At 35.2% G+C, this 20448-nt stretch overlaps 1 protein-coding gene across 1 annotated transcript; it reads right to left on the bottom strand.

Moving 5' to 3' along the window:
* Positions 1-3835: 3835 nt before the first annotated feature.
* On the bottom strand, positions 3836-14726 carry LOC140145173 (microfibril-associated glycoprotein 4-like). Its single transcript, XM_072166947.1, has 6 exons — positions 14341-14726; positions 11147-11295; positions 10024-10157; positions 7224-7357; positions 6216-6308; positions 3836-4517 (listed from the first exon to the last, which is right to left on the bottom strand). The coding sequence occupies exons 1-6, from the start codon at positions 14495-14497 to the stop codon at positions 4360-4362; spliced, it is 825 nt and encodes a 274-aa protein (XP_072023048.1). The 5' UTR covers positions 14498-14726; the 3' UTR covers positions 3836-4359.
* Between the last annotated feature and the right edge of the window lie 5722 nt (positions 14727-20448).

Here is a 20448-nt window from a genome sequence, read left to right as displayed (position 1 = left end):
TGAAGCAATTACCTATTGCTAACTTGGTAAAATGCATACTGTAGCCCAATCTTGTACATCATAGCTAGCACCCAGTTTTGGTTTGTGGTTTCGAAATGTTGCAATTAAACATTAGTTCTTTCAAATATGAAACGCTAAAACCCAAATCTAGAACAAACAATCATATATTTAGAAAGATATAGCAAACTTTCCATGATAGAGATTGGACCCAAGACAAAGTACACACAAATTAACATGATTAAGTGTCAATTCAGAATTATCCCACCATGGTGGAAAAAAATGACTCAGGCATCATCGTAGTAGGCTGACGATATTATTTTTTGTAGCATTTATAGCCCGGGAGCACTCGACTTGGGTAGTGACGGGGATGTGCGGACAGAAGTTCGAAACTAGAGGTCTTTAAGTGAGAGCTTAGACTCCAAAAAAGGGGGCAAACAAATCATCAAAATTTGAAACTTTTTGAAAACTTTGAAGAAAAATAATGAAAAAACAGGGTCATTCGGTGAGAGATTATCAAAAATTTATCAAAAATTCTCGAAAAAAGGTGTCTTTGGACAGGAAACGGAAAAAGGTAATTGGGTAAGTCTGTGAGAGGGAGTTCAGTAAAACAAAAAGGGGGTCATTGTGTGAGAAGGAGTTGAAAATGGGGCTGGGGTCAATGTGGCCGCACATTCCAGTCACCCGCTTTTAGTGAGCGCATGATGAAAAAAGTATCATTTTCATGTTATGTTCTAAAAATAATTATCGGATGACTTTAAAAACCAATCAATATACTTCGGGAGGGTGAAACATGATATCTATTTGGGGGCTGTCATTTTTCACCGCGCAAATTCTTTCCGTCAACAGGTCAAGTGCCTAGCCGCATGCATTTCTTGACCTTTGGTTTCAGATATGTGTGCGGAAGGGGGCGGGTCATAAAAATTGACTCCGGTCACCGACATATAACACGACCCCCTTCCGAAAATTACAGCCCCTATAGGCAAAAGGGGGACACACACATTTAAATGAAACGTTTAAGAAATTTTGAATTTCCCACTTGTTCAATCTGGAGGGGGGGGGGGCACTGATCAAAATAGTAAAGTATTTTAACATGGGGTTCTATTGAGGTCTTTGGGTGGAATTGCTCAAAGATGGGGATCTTTCAGGGGAAATGTTTAACATAGGTTTCTATATTTTGAGGTCTTTGGGGGAATTGCTGAAAGATGGGGATCAATCTTTCAGGGGAAATGTTTAATATCAAAGGGTATATTTTGGTCTCGAGTGAGAAATTTGCAAAAAGAATAAAATAAAATTGGACTTAATAACTTGTTTTTCTGCCTTTATATGAATCTCACAGGGACCCTAACAGTTAGATTCGACTATGTTTTGTATAACTATAAAGGTTATAGTTTTTTGACGTGATTCGGGTTTTCTGTAATATTGTATTAAGGGCTGGGGTATGAACGTTTGGACAGTATTTATTTTGGGACATTAGAGCACATCAGACATATCACATTGCATTCTGAATACGAAGAATGTCATTCTGATATCAAATAATTTGGATTTTTTGAAATTCGCAATTTAATACACATTTTATGGCAAATTATTAAAGATTGATATTTTTGATATTTAACAGTACGTGAAGTAAACTTTATAAATCTGATGATTTATACTTAAAAAGTGTATGTAGGTGGGATGAAAAGCCGACGATCAATTAAAATTTTGACCTTTCGTATTGAAGATATGGATTTTTTTCCCAAAACACCAAAAAAAATTAGGTCTTTTGGGAAAAAATCCATATCTTCAATATGAAAGGTCAAAATTTTCAATTGACCGTCGGCTTTTCCCTCCCTGCTACATACACTTTAAGAATATATCATTAGATTTATATAATTTACTTCGAGGACTGTTATATCAAAAATTTGAAAAATATCAATTTTTTATAATTTGTCATAAAATTTGTATAATATTGTGATTTTCAAAAATGAAAATTATTTGATATCAGAAAGACATGCTTCGTATTCAGAATGCAATTCGATAGGTCTGAGGTGCTCTCATGTCCCTCAAAAAATACTGTCGAAACCCAATAAACGCTCATTTTAGATCCCTTAAAGAACAATGTTTTTTTTTTCACTGATAAATGCCTGCCTAACGTGTTTCTTTGACACAAAAAGATTTGAAATCTATCGAGTCAGGTATTATCTTATTAAAATGTGTCCTAGTCTGATAGAATAATTTTACATAATTGAATACCTAAGTGGAAGGAAGGGCCTTACTCCATCTCCGTAATATTCCCAATATTTGTGGAAAAAAGGCCCAACTCCATGGGGTTTGGCCTTTCTTCCATGGAAACCATGATTAAGTGTACTTGGAAGACCGTATAGATTTGAGCCCCTTCTTTCACACACAAGAACTGTCTGCTATACGCAACAAAATGTTTGGTGTTACTCATTTTCGTAAAATGGTGGAGTTGTGCCCTTCTTCCACTAACGTATTCAATTATTCCAGTCACTATGCTCGTAAAAGGTTCAGAAAAGATACCTTGCAATTAAGGCATATTTTCTTTGCTTTACTATACGGGCCGACAAAGGTCTCTTTTCTTTAAGGCCTACGGTATCTCTTTGCTTTTTACGGGCCCTCCGTGGTCTCTTTTTTTTCTTTTTATGGGTCCATTAAGGTATCCTCTCTTTGCTTATTAAGCTTTTTTACATACTCACTAAGGTCTCTTTTCTTTCCTTTTCTTTGCTTTTTCATGTTTTTACGGGCCCACTACGGTCTCTTTCCTTTGCCTTTACGGGTCCATTATAAGGTCTGTTTTCTTTGCTCTCTTACGGCCCATAAAAAGCAAACAATAACTTTTAAATTAACTTCATGAATTTGAAAATGAATTGTTACCTGGAATGTTTATATTATATATTAATAAAAGGAAGTAGAAGATTGAATCCCCAAATGACCAAAATTTCAACACAGGCCCGCTATGATGACTTGTGCCTTTTGTTGTTTTAAACTACTGAAGTACGTGTTAAAGACCACCAGCCCTGAAGACCAATTAATTTACAGTGCGCCCTCCTTTTTGGGACATGAGACGAACACACCCGCCCAGTAGGGTGGGAAAATCGATGTCCAGCGGATGAATTTGGGGTAACTTTTTATCAAACTGTAAAATAATTATAAACATGTCATTTCTGCATGTTACTCTGAAATTACCACATATTTTGGCTATATAGCCTGCTATTTTCCAGTAATTTTAACGGACATTTTGCAGATGGCCTACAAGAAAAATAGTCCCTCTCGGATATCAATACACGTTACTGGAACTCAACATCCCGATAACGATGATGATGATGGTGAGTTCCAGATATTGATACTAAGGTTAGGTGTTGTCAATGTTTGTGGATAATCTACTGTAGGCCTACTTAAATGCCTATTCAGCGATTTGCTGTACAAATCTTTGTCATAACTGCAATACCAACATGATATAGGCCGGTTAGATCACAACATAATTATTATGTCTATTTTCATAAAACATGTAAGTAACCAGCCCTGAAAGTGAAAATTGCCATCTTCAGTGTCTACTTCTAGCGCCGTACCATGCTGAATTCGACAGCCTTGTAATAAAAGTAAGGACATATGCCTACTTGGTTTCATTTTCCTTTATGTCTAAATTTGTTGTGAGTTACCAGACTGCTTTCATGTGTCCGCTTCGGTATTTATAGCTCATCTAAGCTTGATCCATTCCAACAAATATCTAAATTTTGATGAATATTAGGGGGTGCTTGTTCAGTAAATCGCTGAGTTGGCCTATAAGCCTTTAAAAGCAAATAACTATGAAGAAAATCAAAACTATAGTCATCGGTATTGGACCAAGTTAAACTTTATTGTATTCCATACATTTTGGGATTTGAACTAACAGAATAAATTACTGATTTGTTACAGTTGAAATATTAATAATAATAATTTAAAATTTACGTTAAGTATGTAGACATGTCAGGTCTTTCCTGACTTTTTGTAGGAAATACTTGTTTCGGAGGAGTTTTATCATATTTTGATATTAATAACTCAATGATGGGTAGTATGGCACTGTGACTCACTCTATAAAGTATAAAGGAATCATATCCATAAAGAGATACTTCACATTGAACTTGTAAGCGATTTGTAAACTAGTGAACTTGGGGACGTGGGGAATCTTTCTAAAGATTGGAAATCATCCAGCGACATGTAGGCCGTCAGTTGAAATGCCTACATTGATAATATTCCGGATGCAAATGTCACTTAAGCACTGCTGGCATAAAGTACACGGACTACGTGACTGAATGATAAATCACAAGATACAAACATGTTATCAATCATGAGTTTCTATAGTCTATGAAAAAATTCAAATTAGACACGCGGACGAATCATCATTTCGGTTCGTTTGAGTGAGTAGCTGTATCCTCTCCATTGGTTCCACACAACACCCTTGGCGTATTCACGTGTTGGTCCACGGAGATATAGTCCGTTGAGGTTGGAATTGTGACAGCTGGTGTACCACCATGCACCTATAAAAAGACAAAGTTATATAAAAGCATAGTAAGTTACAATTTCAAGTATAGTAAAAATATACTCAGAATAAACATGGTGGTTTTTTTTTGGTTTTTTTATATATAAAATTGATCCAGTTCCACTTACATTGTAAAGTTCCCGTGAGGAGTTGTACCCCCCAAAAAAAAAATGTTGGTATTTATACAGCGCCTTTCACATGTGAACATGTACCAAAGCGCTTTACATTTATTCCGCCGTCGTTAGAATATGTCAGCTGCCATACAATGCCCAAGGCATGCTCATACCTTTGGGCGGCGCTCAATGGACAGTATTCATAACAGCTCCCCATTTCACACCTGGGTGGAGAGAAGTAATCGAGATAAAGTGCCTTACTCAAGGGCACAACACGATGGCGTCGCCGGGGCTCGAACCCGCAGCCTTCCGATTATGAGTCGTAGCCCGTTCCGCTCGGCCACCGTACTCCCTAATATATTTTTACGCTCGAATATTAAAACGCTCGAATAACTTGGGTACGTTATACCCCAAACCCTAAACGTGGTTTACTTGGCACCCCAGGATTCGAACTTTACACCCCTCGAGTGCCCCACAAAAAATCACCGACTTGTAGACGGGGATTTAGCTGACCCGGCCAGCGACTCCTTGATTTTGGATATGACTGATTGCATCGTGTCACCACGTGGAATGCATGCATGCGCAGTGGTTTTCTAGTGTAAGATTTTGTAAGATTTTAAAGAGTTAGGGTTAATCGTGCGTTCATCTCTTGCGCTCATGTTGGCAAAAATTATTTGAAGTAGGGTCTACCACCTTACTGGCGGGGGAGTCGATCAAACTTTGAGGGCAGGCGTGTTGCTGCATGCTGAGACTCAATTTTTCTTCGCTCCCCAACTACTCGCTGGTTTAACACGTTAAGTTAGCATGTTTAGTACGGAAAATGGGCCCGATGATGTTGCCGTGATATCATGACGTTTAGCTATCATGAATTAAGAGCCGAACTGTTTTAGCCTATCAAAAAAAAACACCACCGTACCCCGGAGACCATACAATGGTGAATGATTATATCGTAGTGCGCAAAGTGACGAATACCAGGTGACTATAAACCGTCCCTACAATAGGTTTCTCTATTGTTCAATAGATTAAAACTAACCGTTTGTGGCAGATGTGTTCAAATTTAAATGCAAAAAGCATGTGTGCTAATTCGTCATCTAATGATATGCGTCTTTACTATCATCCGTCAATAATATTTCACGCTCTACATTATTCACAGAGAAATAATCCCCACACGGTTGGATTTTTTTAAATAATTATGTATACCACACTTTCAGGTGTAGCTGTACCTGGTTGCTCTCTCTTCTCGCAAATATTGGACTGCGAAATTTAATGGCATCTGTTGATCAACTAAACTTCTAACAGGCAATTCTGCGGTCAGACGATTATGTAAGACGCTAAAATGGACACCGAGAACGCCTTCTTCAAGAAACAATTAAGCTTTCAATTTCCGCAGAGAGCTTAACTACGGTAATAGGAAATCATCTGATCAAAACCAAAATTAAAAACAGAAATTTGAAAGGCCCAGTGGTAAAAAAACCCGCTTTATATCGCCCTCTACAGGCAGGATAATACAAATGGACGGTTTATGTTTATTTGGTATTCGTCGTTATGAGAAAACCACTAGGAATATCTACACGTTTACATACCTCCATACTCGGCCGCACAGTTCTTTGTCCAACGATCATTGTCATTGTCCCATGTTGAGAATGCTTGTCCATTGTGTCCACTCATTGCATCACCTATGCATTTAAAAAGCGTAGAAAATGAAAGGCTCATCAACTTGCTTAAATACTTCTACTAATATAAGCTTTACAGGATTAAAAACATGCAGGAAGAACAAAAATTACCGCCAATATCAGATAGGCCCCCTATAGCAATAATAAAACGACATTTTCATTCGTTTTCTTTACAGGTTTATTTGAATTATTTTCGCAGCCATAGGGGCTGAATTACAGTATGTGCAAACATTTAACATGTAAAGACTTCAATATTGTACGAATATGAATGTATTACTATATATATCACTGTAAATCCAAGTGCTTAGGGTTTCTGTAACACTTTTTAAACACTGCAAGGTGTTTAATTTTTCATTTACACAGTAAAGGTATAGGACACCTAAACACCTAAACACCAAAGTAAGCACATAAACACAAAGAGTAAACACATCAGAGTATTTAGATCTAAACATTTCAACATGTTTATTTTCATATTGTTTAGAAAGTAAATGCATGTGTTTATTTGTAAACATTTGCTTACTTTTTGTTATACTTTGGTGTTTAGTGTTTTCTGTGTATATGAAAAATTAAACACCTTGCAGTGTTTAAAAAGTGTTACAGAAACCCTAAACACTTGAATTTACAGTGTAGTACTTGCTTAATCGTTGTCTCTGCCTAAACGCGCGTATGAATTGAAACCTGTTTTCCTCTACGTGAACTAGGCTGTTGAACTACTACTCAAAATACTTAAAACATCAGAATCTAACAATCACGGTTTTGCATTCTTTCTTTTTTTTTTTCTCGTGATGCTGCCAAAAGTTTGTTTTTCATATTTTTAGCACTGCAATTAAATCGTGTTTTTATTGTTTTTGTCATAACTGCCATAACTCCGTTAGCCTAACACTACGAATGCCCAAACATAGCGTGACATATTCGTACCTGCATCTGAGCTTGGGTCATATCCTGCAACAGAAAGAGTATAATTCGTTGATTCATCACCAATGCTGAACCGGAAATACCTGGCATGTACCTCATTAAATTGGAAGTCCTGAAGTTCCACTCTTAGTTCCATTCTTTAGAAAAAGAAAATAAGTTATGGAAATTATTTACCTTTACACAGATTAGACTAAATGATATACGAAATTAAGAAGGCAATACAAAGTCCTTGAGCCTCAATGTCTACCTTCATCAATCTTATTATATCTAACAAGTTTTTTTGTCGTTTTCTTAATTCTTCTTTTTTAGTTCTTTTTTCCCTGTTTATTGAAAACGACAAATAGCAGGTAAATCGTTATAAGTTTGACAGAGCGCCGAATACGGATTCGTCTCTTTGTTAAATTCAGGTTACGCATTACCTCATTTGAATTATAGAATAAGGGACCACACACGAGAGCGAGATTTAGAGGGCAGCATTGTTTAACCCCATGAGAACTACCTGTTGATTGGTCAAAATGAATTACTGTGTCCAATTTTGAACCAATCAAGGAGGGTATTAATAAGATCACCTGCAAATGCAAGTTTTACCATAAATAGTTTAAAGCCTAGTCATAATTGGCAATTGAAATGAACATTTCAGGTTATCAACCAATCAGAAATGCTGTTAGATGACCGGTTGTGTCCATGGGGTTAACGGTGGAATGTATGTTCAGGAAACCAACTTAAGGCAGCGTACGAATCTGACGTCACATGTCTTTTGGTTGGTTTAGGTAAGACGATTTATTCCGTGTAAGAAAATAAACAGGGGTTGATATGCCAAATATGGACATAATCTTGCGCTGACTTGAGTCACTTTCATTATTAAGCCAGTGATAAGTGAGTGAAAGAGAGCGATATAGAGGGTTAGATAATGGGATAGTGCTGCATCGCTGATACATGTTCTAATAATTCAAGAGAATTCGTGCCTAACGTGAATTTAATAAAGAGACGAATCCGTATTCGGCATTATGTCAAACTCCCAATTATATAACGCATTCTTCGATTACGTGCTAGATAATTGAATGGCAGCGAGCGAGTAGGCCTATAGCAACAATGTCAAAAGGGTTTTCCACTGTAAACATTAAAATTAGAAAATCGTCCTCATTGGTCTATATAATGCAAAGGGCGGTGTAGAAAAAACTGTTGCTCGTCACTATCAATATTTTTAATGCATGAAAGAATGCAACGACGTGTGAAACGTCCAGCATGACGAAAAATTAAGGCTTGGTATCGCTTCTGATTTTTTTTCAGAAGAACTTGTTAAACTTCATACCTTCAACACAACTTATTAAAGTTATCTGCCTATGTTTAATACCGTGGCAATAACGTTCCTACTCATTTACTTCATTTGGATGACTGATACTACTAGCCGAAAATAGATTTGACAGACACGTAATCCCTATTTCTGACCTGTTACATGTCGTCATCAATTACCCAAAGGAAACGTCACGTTACCAGTCAAGTATAGGTCTTTTAAATTTAACTTATTTAAACTTTATTTAATTACGGTATGGTGTAGTAAAAGACGGCTGACGGGTCATATAGTTTTCCGCAGTGACTTTCTCACTGCTCCCGGCCCCCCTCCTGTACAAATAATGAACGATCCCTTATGTGTGTAAATTATAACGGTGACTTGCATTTCATCATTGTAACAAGCACCCCCCCCCCCCTAAAAGTGACTGACTTAAGTGCCCAGGGTGCTAATTAGGTCAAATACAGTTTTCTCTGACAGAATCAATAATTATGCATATCTGGATAATTATATCCAATTTTTATTAATACTTTGCCTAAGCTCCTATAAATCCTAAATTTCTGTAAACATGGTACGGTAAAGGATTTCTCTATTCATTTGACCATAGATTTTAAATATTTAAAATCTATGATTTGACTCAGATGCACAAGCCCAAGTACAGGTGCTCACACCAGTCACATTATAATTCTTCATGTGTGTACTACTTGTTCATGTAGGGGATCGAGTGTATTCGGATGGGGAATATTTAACCGATGAATAAAAGCTATTATAATAATGATATTAAATTTAAACATGATAACTTGATATTCACCACAAAAGAAAATGTCTTGAAATGTTTTTAAAAAAAAAAGAAAAAAAAAAAGGACGGCTGACACCGCCCCCCACACCTCCTTATTCCTCCCCTCCCCGGCTACCCTACGCCACTGTTTGAACCGATTGAAGAAGCTCTGCTCAGTCGACAATAAAGGTATTAGCTGCTGTCGTGCTTATTATCGTCTCATATACCACGGGCAACATCATTATTTTAAGTAGAATAACAAGGCTAGTTGTTTTACGCCTAAATGAAGTCGCCGGTGTTATAAGACAATAGATATGCACGTCAGCGGCTAAAAACAATACATTTATTCTCATTCTTAAATACTTCTATTCATATAAAAATATTAATTATAAGTATTCCAAATTTTGATCAAATTAAATCCTACATTTTACAAGGATTTACCTAGGGCTTAAAATCGATCAGTCCCGTTGTAGCTATGCACTTCCAATTCAAATAATTATCATGTCCGAGTATATATCGCGTCGACTCGCACGAGCTTTGCTGATATCGTGTCATATAACACGGCTAAGAACCAATAAGATTGCATGAACTTTCTCTAGTGTTTATTTATTTTAGATAACACAAAATTTTGTCCAAGATGATCCCCCGGGATGATCCTCGGCAGGTGATAAATTCATATTTCATCGCAATTCATCAGAATGCGCTAACACATAATCATATGGCATAATACTTACTGGTCTCCCATAGCGATATGATAAAGGACTTCATTTCCGAGCCAGAATTCTTGTGAGAGTTTGCCAAATCCATTCCTGTATTCTTCCCAGTTTCTTAAGAAATCGGCGCGACCATCTGTACGTCTCTGGAATACCTATAATATAAAAAAAAATGTTCAATTTAATGACTTCACATGGACTAACATCTTATGGAGTAATATATTTAACGCGCACCATCAATCAATCAAAACTATCCAATAGTATGATGGGTTCGTTCCATTTTATCTAAACATCATAGCCAGTCAGGCGATTTTTTTTGGGGGGGGGGAGGGTGCTGATTTTGAAAAAGTTGACTTTTTTCCCAAGGGGGGGGCGATTTTGTGAAAAGTGGAATTTCTTTCCAAAATTTTGACATTTTTTTTGACGAAAAACCCATACAAAAACCTGATTTTTTGGCTCGCAACGCTCACACATCCTGATATTTTGGGACTTTTTGTACACTTTGGCAAATGCGACGCACCCCCCCCCTGCGTACGGGCCTGTAGCCAGTGATATTGTCATTGCAAATAGGCTAAACAAAAACATGTTTCCTACACGCGCATTTCTTGCAGGACAATTTTACCGAATCTCATTTTGTATTCGCGAAACCAAGAAAAAGACATTTTAAAATGCATAAAGATTTAATTGTATTATTTTCAAACAGTGATCTCATTGATTGTTTGCAAGCGTATTCCAATCAATGCCATGCCATAATGAAAAATCTATATCTGTAAGTTTCCTAAAACTTTAAAACTTACATTTTTCAAATTTGACCTACTTATAATAAATCATTGAAGCGTGTATATATTATTTTGATTGATCAGCTCATAATAGGCGGGAAATGTTAGGCTTTTACCACTATGCCGAAAGTAGACCCACGTTAAGCATGTTAAGAGTGCTCTTAGTTGATGGCCTGTCTGGTCTTTATTTTGTGTGTTAAAGAAAGTAGACAAAGTAGGACTTGAATTAATAATTCGTGATGCTTCTGGCGAAATGTCACAAGAAAATTCTCAAAATAAAATATTTTGATATTAATCCGCGATGTTATTTAAGGCCCGCCGATTACGAGCTGATCAAAGTAGGCCTATATCATGCCTTTACTTACCAACCAACCGCCACCATCACGTCCCTGCTGGCACCACACTTTGACGCCCTCACACGTATCTGTCCATGTAGGGAAGATAGTATAGATACCGTCTTTTCCACCGCCTAAATCCTTAATATCCCGACAATCCTTTGGCATAGGAATAGGGGCTGGGTAGAGATAAAATAAATGATTTAATTAATAAAAAAAATTAATTAATTAATTAATAATAAATTAATTAAGAAAGTAACAAAAATAACTAGTAAGGAAGAGTACAAAAGAATATTTAGGTGAATACTATTTGCGATAGGCCTATTGACGAAATAATCATTTTGGTAAATCCCAGCACAAGTATGAATAAATTCAAATTGCTTAAAAATGAAGGATTTTGGTCGATTTTGTGTAATCTAATCCTAACTCTAACCCTAATCCTAACCCTAACCCTAACCCTAAGCCTAATCCTAATCATAACCCTAATCCTAACCCTAACCCTAATCCTAACCCTAATCCTAACCCTAAACTAACCCTAACTCTAATCCTAACCCTAATTTCGTGTAAAATTACATGAAGGAATAACCAGGATTTTAGTCATTCAAATTGCCATTTGGTATTTTTGAAAAGAAAAATTTGGCAAAAAACGAAGAAAACAGCAGTATTGATGAAGTTCAAGCAACGTTCAAATATATAGCTAATTTACTGTCAGTATATAAATTTTGATGATTTTTAGGATCGTCCGGATGAGCAAATCACTGAATGGGCTTTATTTCCTGTTCATTCTGTTTTGATCAATTACGGAAGCTAATTAAGAAGCTAATTAATTAGGTGCATTTCAAACCGACACCAATTCCGTCAACTAAATTATTTTTAATTATTATTACAAATTACTCAAAACGAATACTTCCGTTAATGACGTTTTTTGTGGTTCAATATTATGCATGATGTACACTCTATACTTTCGTACAATGAACTTCTTTTTAAAGAATCCCTATTCATTTGTCGTAACTATTCGTTTTGATACTGTTCATTTTGATTAGGTATATTTTCATTTTGAACCCACAATCTTATCAAAATGAATAGTTTCCGTTTTATTTTAACAAGTAATTTTATTAGCACGTAAATGTAATAACGTAAAACCTCGTCTACAAGCATATAGAGTGTTTTTGGTGAAAGTTAAATTAATACGAGACAGCCGTAAATATGCCAATACAATAGATTGGTCTTACATAGCACTTGTTTGTAATATATGTTTGTAGCGGTAATTAATTTGCTCAAGTTCCATAATATTATAATTTTGTCGATTGATGGCGTCTGCATTAATTTAGCTTTCACAAAAAGCACTCTATATATGCGTGTAAACGAGGTTTTACGGTATTCAAATTTACAAGATCTCCAACTCATTATTAACAAGGTTATCCATTTTATTTTGACAAAGACAAACTATTTAAATTCCATTTGTTGGTCATTTTTGACCAGAACCTATTCAGTTTCTTTAAAATGTAAGTCAATCCTATAAAATTTGATGAGTTTTTTGTTATTTTGATGAGAAAATCCTTTTATTTTGAAAAAAAAGTCTGTTCATTGTGAATAGTTCATAATTATTTTTTAAGAGTATATTATCAGGCATAACAGTGCCTTAACAGTGCCCCCCCCCACCGGCATACACGCAGACAGCAACTGATTGAAATAAATAATGTATTGATTCTCAAAGTCAAGTTTATAACGAACTAAAAGTAGTTCGGAAAATGTAGTTCCCTTAAGGCGGGTCGAATGGCAGGAACCATATTTGGTTAGGTTTGGTCATTTAACTAATATTAATACATCGATGTTATAGGATGTTAGATTAGTCAAGAAAGCCAATAATCGTATGTAGGCCTTCGTTTCCATAGGTCATGTAGTTTTGGAGTTATGGACGAAATATACCAACATTAAACTTTTGGGTGTTTCTCCCTTCCTGAGAAAGTGGACATGGAGCAGAATTGACACCCCTTATATCAAGCCTGTCGGCCTCCTTACTCACACCTTTCATGACTTTCATCTTTACTTGACTTAATATAATTTATGAGCGCGAATACCGATAGGTCACGCTCCCCTCCAACTCGCTTTAACGCAAAAACTGATAAACTAAACATTTATTATTGTTTTGTCGATATCAATGATGCAGATGTCGACATGTCATGAACCCGGGTCATGAATGCAATAACGGGTTTCATGTGACATGTTTCAGGGATATTTCACTAAAAAAAATCCTTATGACTGCCAATTAGGGACCAATCAAATTTTAGATTTAAAATTAATCTTATAGATGTGAATTTTAAATCTTAAAAATTTAATTTTAAATCTAATACATGATTGGTCCCTAATCACAATCCCTTGGGATTTATTTTAAATCCTTGAAATTAGAGGATATATGGCCTAAAGCTAAAAACTAATAGGCCTAACGTGTTAAAATTACGAACTTTCATCGAGATTTATTTATGCAGTGTTAACAAGCTTTGCAAAGTACCGGCAAACATTGTTGCTTGCTTTCTAGTTTTAATGCATTCACGTCATTATTAATATGTAGGCGTTAAAGAACATTCATGTTATTAATGATGATAATATTATTTTATAAGCTTATTTTAACATCATCGTGCTACTGACGTGAAAAAAACGTGGGTGAATTAATCCCCGCAAACACAAAAATATTTTTTAAATGTTTTAAACGTGTTATAAACTTGTTCTGGTTTTGATCAAAACGTTTTAATAACATTTAAAATGTCTGTCATATAAAAGGTCATGAAAACGTTTTAAAAGGTCATGAAAACGTTTTAAAAGGTCATGAAAACGCTTCAAAACGACAACGCTACACGAATATTTTAAAACTGTTGCCAAAATAACATTGTAAAATGTTTTAAACAAACATTTTGGCAAATAATTTGTCAACACTTATATCATATTATAATGGAGCAAGGTGTAAGTTGTCAAAAATGTTTTTGAATGCTATTAAAACGTTTTTAGGCCTACACTTTTCCTGTATATAACACGACATTTAAACTTTTTCTGTAACGTTATGTGGTTTACTGGAACCCCGGGACTGGAACTACACCGCGTTTATTTAATAAGAAACGTTGCCCTCCAATATAAGCCCTACATGTAGAGTGCAATACTTACAATAAGTTCAACAATTAAATTAAATAAGCTACAATACCTTTCAAAATCAAGATTTAAACACTTACATGAGCCTGAGATGCCGCCGAATAAGCCATTACAGCATCCACAAGTGCTTGTTGGAGGACCGGGGTTGCCAGGTGTGAGTGTCCCAGTTACGATTGACTGGACGAAAGCATCCGTCGCAGCAAATAAGAAGACAGATATAACTAATAAACGTAACATCGTAATGAACTTATTAAGTAACCGGCTGAAGAAAAAATGGCAGAGACTGGTTTTACACGATGCTGTCCCCTTGAAGGCACGTCACGAAAGGCGTAGTCACACGAAACTGAACTTTAAGTAATGTCCTGATCCCGGTCCTGATGTCAGATATAGCCAATTTTACTGTGATTCATACACGGAAGAGCTCATTAAGATCGGCAGAGTAAAGTTCAAAAATAGAAGACTTGATCTGCGTGCGCTTTAACAAGCTAAGTGTGGTTCATTGAAATGATCATGAAGTTCTTGTAATAATTTCACTGCTCAATTTACATACGATTAAGCATTGTTGTAATTATATAAGGCTAGATTAAACTATAGTTAAAGAATTGGTAACATAGTAGATCTATATTATGCAAGGGGAAGTTTTTAATATTATTAGGGTTGCGTGGGGGATTGCGGATATGCCACGGTTTGGGGGTACTTTTTCAGTGGTTTTGGAGACTAATGCACATTTGGGCACGGTGCCCTTAAATGTGCCCGAGGGCAAATTTGGGTGTTTTGCGTGAAAATCTCCAAACTCCAAACACTCTAATCATGTATCTGTTTCCAAAATTAAAAAAAAATAAAAAAAACGCTCCTAGATATTGTTATCTAGTTTTTAAAAATTAATTAAAAAAAATTTGGCCCAAGAATTTTTTTTTCTTACGTTTAACGAAAAAGAAGTGGGCCGTTTGGAGTTTTGGGGCCAAAAATGGCCCAAATTTGACCTCACAGATGAATTGATCAAGTCTTTGCCATTCTAAATATATATACTTTTATATACATTACACCAACAATGTAGCAGTTATGAGGCCCGAAAGTTTCCATAATTCCAGGGTTCAGATCAACCTTATTAGGGAACTTTTCGACAGGGAGTTTCTTTTGACCTTCTTGGCATATTTTAAAATATTAAAAAACATCTTTAAATCATGTTTAGGTTTGAATTTGATTTTGTCAATACTTATTAATTTAACGCTGTAAAGTTTATTTGCAAAAAATCGGCTACATTACGAAAATATGGCTTACCTTAAAAATTGAGGTTTAGCTCATATTTGCCCACTATGCAATGGTTATTCCAACTTATCTGTAAGCTTGTACTTGGAGCTCAAAAATGTTGAATTTTTCCAAATTTAGCCAATAATTCATATGAATCTAGTAAAAATATCAATACAGTTTAAAATTTTGACCCTCATTGATTGTGAAAATAACCATACGCATTGAACTTCCGTTAGGAAATTATGATGATGTTAAACCGGTTACAGATAGTTAGTTCGTAAGAAATTATGAGGATATTAAACCGGGTTTTTTTTTGTTAATGAGTTATGTACGTTTTACAAAAGTGTTGTTGTTTCAGCCCTCTTTACAACATAACTAAAGAACCACAGGGCCTATAAAAGTATATCTGTGATGTTTGAATTCTTCTACACACTCGCTATGAAATGATCAATGCAATTTTTGCCAAAGATCACTATACCATTTGCAAGATGCTGAGAACTACCAAATCGCAACAATTTAAAATAGTTGCTAACCTTAAAGGGTGGTCTTAACCCTGGAATTACGGAAACATTTAGACCTCATAACTGCTAAATGTTGATCTAAAGTGTATAAAAGTCCGGGATAAAAGTATATATAGAATTGCATAGATTTGGTGAATTCATCTCTTTGGTCAAATTTGAGCAAAAATGCTCATTTTTGAATAAAATAAAAAAAAACTATTTTGGGGGCCCATTTTTTTTCTTTCGGACCACGTAACAAAAAAATCTTGAGTAAAACGTTAGTCAAAATTTAAAAAAAAATGGGTCCTAGATATTTTAATCTAGTTTAAAAAAACTAATAAAAAAAATTTACTGGAGAATTTTTTGGTTACGTGTTACGTGGTCGGTCCGAAAAAAAATTGGCAAAATTTGACCTTGCAGATGAATTCACCACCAAGTCTTTGCCATTCTAAATATGTATACTTTTATATACTTCAAACCAATAATAAACCTTAATAAAAATTCCTTTAAAAAAGGAATGGGGCGCCCAATGTGAGCTTGATCGTGATGTGGTGAATTTCATGGTGTTTAGATTTGGTATTATTATCTCTTGCAAACCCGGTGACACCTCATTATAGAAATCAGACCTGTTAATAGGTTGTAAGAGGGGATAGCCTTTTCCAGGCACAAATTGCGCCATATATAAAGAAAGTTTTGCTACTTTGCAACACAATAAAAACTTAAATGCAAAATGAGATCCTGTAGGTAGGTGGCTCCCGAGGGGGCTTTTAAAAACTAAATGCAAAATGAGGTTTTTAAAAAATATTGTTTTCTAGAGTCAAGATGCAGGTATCATTATTAAGCCTCATATCACTTATTTATTGTCGAATAAGTGCAGAGTAGGTTAGATATGAATATTAAATGTTAGACCAAAGTAGCTCAAAGCACATGTACTATACACCTGATCCGTGAACTTGTCTTTTCGCCAGCGCATAGGGCGCTGGTACCTAATTCTGAGATGGGGTTTGTGTACACTAAAGATTAGCTAAGATTATAGCCTTCTTCTATTGGTATGAATTATTTTTTTTACTTCTCGTGGTGGAAATGTTTTTGATGTCTGCTAATTCGCTTTGCAAGGAAAAGAAAGTATGTTTTGCCGTTTCAACGAACGAAAACGATTGAGTATTGCCAAAGTTATGTTTGAATTAATTATGACTTAAAAAGTTATCATAGGTTAGGCCTACACAAATAAACATAAACTTGTTCAGCAATCAGCATATCAAAAAAAAATGACATGGTCAAAGCGGGGGAATGATCACGAGGTCATATCAGTGGACTATACTGAGCATAGTATGATGTTTGGTTGCCTGTGAGTGCATAATTGATATGTTGATAACAGATCTAATAATGTTGTGGAATCAAAATCATCATTATATGGACCACATTGAAGTCAAAGTAATTATCTATCCTATCCTGTATCGTTTTATGGATAAAATTGACTCAAAATGTTATTGATGATATTATTGCTATCTTTAACATCAGTTTTGGCTTTTCAACGGGAAAAATCCGATTGAAAATAAAGTTTTTAGGGGCTAGCTATAATATTGAACAATATATCCCATATTTTGACATGCACTTATAGAAAATAAATAAATTATTGTCTTACTTTATAAATGATAAATACTGTAAAATGACACATAACTAAAGTGAGGCCAATTTCTATCTTTTTTTTTTTATTTATAAAATTACATTCAACAAAATGATTGAAGACTGAGAAAACACACAATGCAGACTACAGAATGGAGTAGGTAAGATGCCATGTCCATAGCTTTGCAGGAGTTTCGGACTAACAATCAACACATTCAAAAAAATACAGTTTAAAAGTGAAGATTGTAGTGAATGATCAGTCCTTTATCATGTGCTTGCCACTATCTACTTTATAGTAAACTATACATTGCGAAATAATATAAAGTTATTTTAAAATAAAATGTGCATGTAAGTTGAGTTAACATAGCGAATTAACTAACAACTGCAGTGTATTTCTTGATTTTTATAATAAGCATGGGTAAAAAGCAGTAAAGACAAAAATACAGAACAATTTGGAGTAATGAATTAAAGAGTTGACAGGAGTTATAGGAGTTAATGTGTTTTGCTGTTTCAGTGTGCATGTTCTCACCATTGATGGTTTGGTGAACTGTCATGTAACATGGATGTAAGCGTGATCCTAAAAATGCCTTTCACGGTGACCCAAACTATTTACAAGACCTCTTCTGCATTGACGCTGGCCTTCCCTTTTAAAGGGAATTTTTATTTAAAGACAAATTCTTGTTTAAAAGTAGTTCTTGTTTCTGTTGAAAAGACAATATTGATGTCTAAGATCTTAATTATATCAGTCATAGCATTTAAATTCAGGATATAATATTATCTATAAGACTTCCCCTGTGGACAATGGATCTATTCCCTGATCAAACATATCCCATGCTGTGGCTGCAGCATGTCTGTAAATGTATAGCATTGGAATTAACACCTGATAACGACTATTGACTAAATAAAAAACATATCCAGTATATTTCATATCTGCCTAATTTCTTCTGGTAGAATAAACAACCTTATCTCTGTTTCTGATAGCCATCATATCTTGAAGGTCATCACAAAATAATGCATACACTATGGACCACAATGGCCTCATCCCAATGCCATAGTTCAATAACCTCAATTAAACAATCAGAGAGCAAAATTTGACCTCAAGTTGCGGAGTATGAGTTTGTGTACCCAAATTTCCAAAGGTCATTCAATGAATATGCAACTGTATTGGGGTTAAAGAAATGTGCCCTGATAGATGAGCATGTTGTGGATCCTAGTGATAGGCAATGGTGACGATTTCTTGTTGGTAAGAAGAAAAGCCCAGCATTATTTCAAAAGAAAATATCACATTTTCATCAAAATGTACCAACTTTTAATGTGTTTGGTATCAATCTGGACTGGAATTGAATCATTCGCCAGATTCCGTTGATTACAGCAAAATTCATCCACAAATAAAAGTCATATTATTGGGTCACCATATTGTAAGTTTGGCAACTGTAGTTTGAGAATAACCACAATATGGATTTTATGGTAATTAACAAACAAAGGCCATCGGTTTAACCCCAATTCATACTCTGCAACTTAGGTCAAATTTTGCACTATGATTGTTTAATTGAGGTTATTGGACTATGTCATTGAGATTAGGCTATTGTGGTCCATAGTGTTGGTCACCGTCTATCGGGTTCTAAGAGGCGGTAAACTGGTTTTTAAACCAGTTTAAAAGCCTTACAAAGGTACAAAGGTCACGGTTTATTTGGTGTTTTTACAAATCCATTAATTTTGTCTTTTAAACAAAGAATATACGCACACCATTTTATCCTGTGCATAACAGAAAACAATAATAAAATAAAATCCAAGCATATTGTGGTTTTATTTCTGAGCAAGGGCATAATTTTAGCAAAACAATTGCGGAGTAAATCTAGTAAGAGTGAAATTAGAAGCTTCTCACAAACTCATGCCTATATTGTGGGCCGCCTCCGTAGAGGGCGCCCCAAAAAGCAGCAATTTCTGGGATGTCGGAGGGGATTATGACCTATCAGTGTTTGCATTCAATTGTTTTTGCCAAATATCGGCAAATTGCATATTCGTGAGCCTTTTCAGTCATATTAGCTCATTAGCTACTTATTGATAAAAACAATAAGATGCATAGAAAATATATATTCAAATTGATTATGATAACGCCATGTCTGATATGCTTCAAACAAAAGGCATGTTGATCAGTGTACTTTGCTACTCTATTAATCTGTTTCAGACATGAGAAAGGTTTTAACACGAGTCTCCAATACATGCTCAGAGCATTGTATAGTTTTCAGAAAATGACTCATATGTCAACTTTGCATAATATGTGTAATGGTCTGCCATCAGCTATACCATACTGCAGTTACTGTCCGTTTTCCTATACACAATACACAGTGCTCTTTCCCATTGACGCGTGACCTTTACAAATAGCCCTACGTTAACAGTATGGGGATATGACTAGTTAACGTCGCTGTGTGAAAAATAACCGGCCAATATTAAAAGTACTCTTCTAAAGTTCTAGAAAATATAGTTTTTAACATGTCCTAAATTTTTAGCTAATTTAGATGTTTGGAAATATTCGTACTTTGGTGTTTTAGTTAATGTTATAGGTAATAGTACATTGCCTAGTTAACGTCGCTGTGTGAAAAATAACCGGCCAATATTAAAAGTACTCTTCTAAAATTCTAGACAATATAGTTTTGTAACATGTCCTAAATTTTTAGCAAATTTAGATGTTTGGAAATACTCGTACTTTGGTGTTTTAGGAAGGATATGTAAACGACAGATAACACCAAAAATATGAAGAAATTATTTCTAAACCGTGTTAAGTCAAAAATCATTATGTTGCTCATTTTC

This window comes from Amphiura filiformis, unplaced genomic scaffold, assembly GCF_039555335.1.
Source record: "Amphiura filiformis unplaced genomic scaffold, Afil_fr2py scaffold_161, whole genome shotgun sequence".
In the NCBI taxonomy this organism is placed as follows: domain Eukaryota; kingdom Metazoa; phylum Echinodermata; class Ophiuroidea; order Amphilepidida; family Amphiuridae; genus Amphiura; species Amphiura filiformis.
Note: the sequence above shows the minus strand (reverse complement) of the source record. Positions and strands in the feature narration are given on the sequence as shown.